This window comes from Macrobrachium rosenbergii, unplaced genomic scaffold (genome assembly GCF_040412425.1).
Source record: "Macrobrachium rosenbergii isolate ZJJX-2024 unplaced genomic scaffold, ASM4041242v1 13909, whole genome shotgun sequence".
In the NCBI taxonomy this organism is placed as follows: domain Eukaryota; kingdom Metazoa; phylum Arthropoda; class Malacostraca; order Decapoda; family Palaemonidae; genus Macrobrachium; species Macrobrachium rosenbergii.
In genome coordinates, this window is record NW_027100726.1 from 51,290 (window position 1) to 57,500 (window position 6,211).

General features: G+C 38.5%; 1 protein-coding gene across 1 annotated transcript in view; it reads right to left on the reverse strand.

The window, feature by feature from the left end:
* Nucleotides 1-2,297: 2,297 nt before the first annotated feature.
* Nucleotides 2,298-6,211, reverse strand: part of LOC136838046 (uncharacterized) — a 5,689-nt gene continuing 1,775 nt past the window's right edge. Inside the window, exon 2 of the mRNA XM_067102899.1 lies at nucleotides 2,298-2,801. Coding sequence (XP_066959000.1) covers nucleotides 2,298-2,801 — 504 coding nt within the window. The remainder of the gene's footprint in view (nucleotides 2,802-6,211) is intronic.

The following is a 6,211-nucleotide window of genomic DNA, read 5'->3' on the forward strand; positions in this document are numbered from 1 at the left end:
AGATCGTGCATGTACTTTGAGCCAGAATAGATTGTAGTTTTTATTTTTTCTGTTATATTTCTGTAAGCTCAAGGAGCTGATAAAGCAGTTGCTCTTTGTCATTTGAGGTTGTCTTGTATCTGTTACAACCAATGTAATCCTTAAGTCAATTTTCAAGATAATCTTTTTTCTAAATATGAAGTGCAGTTGCATTTGATCAAGGTTACTGCAGGCTTTAAGGATCAGATTCCATGCCTGAAATGAACTATTCTAAATATGTTCCTATTAATATGCAATCAATATATTCAAATATTAAAAAGTGAATGTTTGGGAGATTCCAGCTCAAACGATGGTTAGAACGTCCGCCATTTTGAATATGGAATTACGCAAATTCAGAATGGTAGAATTTATATTTTTTTTTACTATGGTGTTCATAAAGATCGTAATAACACATTCATGCAACAGAACTGACTATTGTAATTTGTTTGACAGAACCCACTATTTTCATCTATTTCACATGGACCTGAAATTGGGTATATTTTCCTTTTGGCGTCTCTTGTGCAAAATATTAGCATGCAAAGAAAAACAAATATACCAGAAGAAAGCAGAATCTTCATTCTAAAAGACCAATTCTATAAAATTTTACTGTGAAATTAGTAGTCCAGGAGATACTGAAGGAAATGTGAGACGAAATTCGATTTTTCTGCTTTTTTATTTTTTAAAATCTGTATTCCAATTTCGGGGATGTTTGTGAAAAGTTTCAATTTTAGAGCAAAACCTTATGGAAACAAACTTGTGCAGAATTTAATTTCCTATTTTTTTAGTCTCTATACCTCTTACCCATAAAACGCACTGTTTTCGATAAAAACAAGAAAATATGAAAAAATGTACCCCTCCGAAATGGTTAAAAGTGGAATTACACAATTAGAATGGCAGAATTTGTCCCATTTTGGATATGGTGTTACTAAGGGTCCATATAACATGTTCATGCAATAAAACAAACTGTTGCAATTTGTTTTACTAAAACACCTTTTTCACCTACTTCCCCTTGTCGAATAAGGTCGGAAATGTGGCGCTCCCAGGCGTCTCTCGGCCGAGTCCTCCTTCGGTTTTGGGAGTTTCTTCCTCAGTCAGGCGTTCGTCCTCGTCACGACAATGGCGCCGTTTTGCCTTTGGTGCAGGCTGTGGCGTTGATTGGTCAACTTTCACATCGTTCATGTAGAAGGTCCATGACAGAAAACAGGCATAGGATCTGAGAGAGAGAGAGAGAGAGAGAGAGAGAGGGAGAGAGAGAATGTTCTTGTTTCTGATGATGTAGAAGCAGCCTCGTGATGGCACGGGCTCTTTCCCCACCACCAATATTCAATCCCCTGTCCATCCATCCATGCACACATACGCACATACACACATACAAACATACATACATCCCTAACTCTTCATCCAGTCATAAAAAACCTGTGAAGAAGACAACCCCCCCCCCACCTGCGGCCCCAGGAATTTGTTTAAAATCTTTTTCTCAAAATCCAGGCTTCCATAACCCGAGATTGACTTGACAGACTGACCTAGAGTTTGCGCTCCCCAACGGAACGGACCAAACTGCTGGGGTCCATCTGGAGCCTCATGGCGAAGGAGGTGGGATTTCTCGCAGCTAGAGGCGTCAAAGTCGGCCTTCCTCGGGAGTTTACCTTCCAAGGCGCTTGACAAAATCTGCACCTGTTTGAGGAGGCCATTACTCGAAAACGGTTTGAGGAAACGGCCTCCTCCGTTAGTTGCAAATCGCCAAACAAACTCGACCAGGTTTTGGGGGATGCGGAATCTGGAGGCCGTTGAGGGGGTTGGGGGTTGCATCACCACTCAACTGCCTTCAGGCATTGTTGGTCGGTATCCATGTTAACTCTTTTCTTGACTTATGAAACACAAGAGGCAGCACTCCTCGGCATCTCGGGATAATAAGTATCGGTATTCACAGCACCGCTCCTCCGAAAGTCAGTGAGTAACAAGGAAAGCGCGGTACGACATTTCGGCTCTTGTCATCCTCTGCAGGCTGCCGCCCCCCACCGCTCAGCCTTCAGCTGATAATACTGATTGCATCAGTCTGCTTGAAGCTGGTGGTGCGATTCGCATTGTTTAATTACAACAGTCTATTATTCTCCTTTTGCGTTTTCTCTCCTCCTCCTCCTCCTCCTCCCCACCCCGGAGGAGGGGGAGGAGCTGAAAATGTGATCACCTTGTTCTTTGTCATTACGAACCTCATTTATAATGTCACTGTCATTTCTGTTTAGGCGCCAAAATGCAAAACTTGTTGCTGGGGGTGGCGGCTATTCTGCTCTCGGGGTCGCCGGGGAGGTGGGGGACCAATGTGGTGGGGGAGTAGGTGGAGGATGGGTGGGAAGGGTAGATGGGTGAGTAGAAGGAGGATGGGTGGAGAAGGGGAGATGGGGGAGTAGGAGGAGGAGGATGGAGAAGGGGAGATGGGGGAGTAGGAGGAGGAGGTTGGAGAAGGGAGTAGGAGGAGGGAGGTGAAAAGGAAATGGGGGTGGGAGTAGGAGGGTGAGAAGGGGAGATGTGGGAGTAGGAGGAGGAGGGTGGAGAAGGGGAGATGGGGGAGTAGGAGGAGGAGGGTGGAGAAGGGGAGCAGGAGGAGGAGGGTGAAAAGGAGATGGGGGGTTAGGAGGAGGAGGGTGGAGAAGGGGAGATGGGGAGTAGGAGGAGGATGGGGGGAGGAGGCAAGGGCTTCCTCTTGGTGTTATCAAGATGTTCAGTTGGTTGTGCTTTGTCCTTTTCTTCTTCTTCTTCTTCTCTTTATTGAATTCATCAACAAACTTCTTTTCAGACGTTTCATGTCACTGCTTACAGTATGTGACAGAGAGAGATCTTATCTTTCTTACAGATCTTACAATTCGTTCGGGTTGCCCCAGGTCCCTCAGTGTGAGGCACCTTTGATGTCTACCAGAGAGTTGCTAACGCATCTTCCGGTATATTTTGCATCTTCCAGTCTTGGATGGTCTGGGATGCATCTTAGATATTTGTCGAGCTTATTCTTAAACACATCTACGCTCACTCCTGTTATGTTCCTCAGATGAGCTGGTAGCGCATTGAATAGACGCTGCATTATCGATGCTGGTGCGTGGTGGATTAATGTCCTGTGTGCTTTCCTTAATTTTCCTGGTATAGTTTTTGGCACTATTAATCTACCTCTGCTTGCTCTTTTTGATAATTTTAGTTCCATGATGTTTTCGGTAATTCCTTCTATCTGTTTCCATGCTTGAATTACCATGTAGCGTTCTCTTCTCCTTTCAAGACTATATAAATTTAAGAATTGTAGTCTTTCCCAGTAGTCAAGGTCCTTAACTTCTTCTATTCTAGCTGTAAATGACCTTTGTACACTCTCTATTTGTGCAATATCCTTTTTGCAGTGTGGGTACCATATTATATTGCAATATTCAAGTGGACTACGTGCACGTACGTTTTATAAAGCATAATCATGTGTTCAGCTTTTCTAGTTTTGAAGTGCCGGAACAACATTCCCATTTTTTGCTTTGCATTTTGCCAATAGAATTGCTATTTGATCATTGCATAACATATTCCTATTCAACATCACACCAAGGTCTTTAACTGCTTCCTTGTTTGTGATTGTCTCATTATTAGGTCCTTTATATGCATATAGCATTCCTACTTTATCACCATAGTTCATTGATTCAAATTTATCAGAGTTAAATACCATCCTATTTATCTCTGCCCATTTATATATTTTGTTTAGGTCTCTTTGTAGCGAGTTCCTATCTTCATCACAAGCAATTTCTCTACTTATTCTTGTGTCATCTGCAAAACTTCTTACTACTGAGTCCTTAACATTACTGTTATGTCTGCAATCATAATCACAAACAGCAATGCAGCTAACACCGCACTTTGTGGTACACCGGATATTACCGTAGCTTCATCCGATTTCTCATCGTTTGCAATCACTATCTGTTTTCTATTTTGCAAAAATTCTTTTATCCATCTTCCTACTTTGTCAACAATGTTATGTTTTCTAATTTTTTTCGCTAATATATTATGATCTACCTTGTCAAAAGCTTTTGCAAAGTCTAGGTAAACCACATCTGTATCTTTTCATTTATCATATTTTTATATATGCTTTCATGGTGGACTAACAGTTGGGTTTGTGTACTTTTTCCGGGTACAAAACCATGTTGTCCTATATTGAACAATCTATTTTTCATTAAATGTTTCATTATATTTTTTCATTACCCTTTCATATACTTTCATAATATGAGATGTCAGACTCACAGGCCTATAATTACTTGCCTCTAGTCTTGAACCACTTTTGAAAGTAGGAGTAATATATGCTAATTTATGCTCATCATAAATCTTGCCTGTATCTATACTTTTGTCTTAATAATATTGTTATAGTGGCTTTGCGATTGAATGAACCACTTTCTTTAACAATATGGCAGGTACTCCATCTGGTCCTGCTGCTGATCCATTTTTAATTTCATTAATAGCCTGCACAATATCGGCTTCTGTAATATCTATATCTGATAAGTATTCAGTATTTTCATCTCTTATTTCTGTATCATTATCTTCATTGTCAATTCTAGGTGTAAATTCACTCTTATATCTTTCTGCTAATATGTTACATATTTCCTTTTTTCATTCGTTAATCGCCCTTCAATTCTTAGAGGGCCTATTTCTACTCTTATTTTATTCATCTTTTTGCATATGAATAAAAAATTTTAGGGTTTTGCTTGATATTTTGTAGTGTCATTTCTTCTAGGTTCCATTTTTCATTTTCTTTTGATTGTATAATCTTTTTGTTCTGCATTTTCTATCTTACTTTTTAGTTCCATCACTTTCCATGCATTCTTTTCTTTTTTGCAAGAGCTTTTTTCCACTTTCTAATTTTCTGGAACAAGATCCTTCTGTCTCTTGGAATTCGTGACTGATGATTACTTTTTTCTTCGGTATATATTTTCCACTATTTCCTCTAATATTTTATATAATATATCGGTATTTACCTGTATATCATCACTTACAAATATGTTTTCCCATTCTTTGTTTAATTCTTCATTTATTTTTGACCAATTTATATTCTTACTATAGAAATTGTATTTTCCATATCCTTCCCATTTTTCGTCTCTTGCTTTTCTTTGTTTTCGTATGTTCTGGAACGGACTGTTAGTTCTATGACATTATGGTCCGAAATACTCGTGTTATATACTATTATTTCTTTAACATAGTTCACCTCATTCACAAATACTAGGTCTAAAATATTATCCTTTCTTGTTGGTAGGTGATTTATTTGCTGAATGTTATGTTCTAGTAGCATATCTAATAGCTTTTCAAATTGCCTCTTATCTTCTGCACTACTATTGCTCTCTTTTTTATATGTATAAATACAACCACAGTCTCCTATTCGTTCTTTCCATTCTACAAAAAGGAAAGTTAAAGTCTCCAGTTAGGAGTATAGTCCAGTCCTTGTGATTTCTACATATTTCATCCAAGTTTTTCAATTATTATGTCAAACTCTTTAGTATTAGGGGGTCTATATATTACAATGTTCACTAATTTTTCAGATTCAAATTCTACCGCTATTAATTCACATTCTGTGTTACTATATTTCTCACAGATTTTTCCTTGATTGGCATCTCTCCCATATATCACGGTTCCCTTGATTTCTATTTTTCTATCTGATCTATAAGTTTGAAACCCTTTATCTGGTCATCATTACCAGTCTCTTGGGAATACCAGGTTTCACTTATATTCAATATTTCTATTTTTTTCATTTTGGGTTAGTTCTTCTAAGAACTCTATCTTTCTTTTGAGTTACTCGAAACTAGACCCTGTGCGTTCATCACTATGATGGTTTTAATATTATCTCCATTATCTAATATGGGTAATAATAAGGATTTTCCCATGTCTCTTTCCTGTTCTGATATGTTGATCTTTTTTTTCATTTCCAGAAATTCGTACATTAAAAATCCAACTTTTCCATTATATTTGTTCTTCCAGCTTCATATTTATTCACTTTGTGCATAAACCTGCACTTATCTCCATATCTGCACCATCCCCTTGCATCATAGATACATTGCTTGTTCCTTGTGCTATATCTAGGTGCTGATGGCTCATATCGTGGTGCTGACATTTCATAATGTGTTGTTTGCTTGCTTTTTGCCTTCATCACATGATCTTTGTTCTTTTCTTTATTTGTTTCATTTTTACCTTGGTTTTT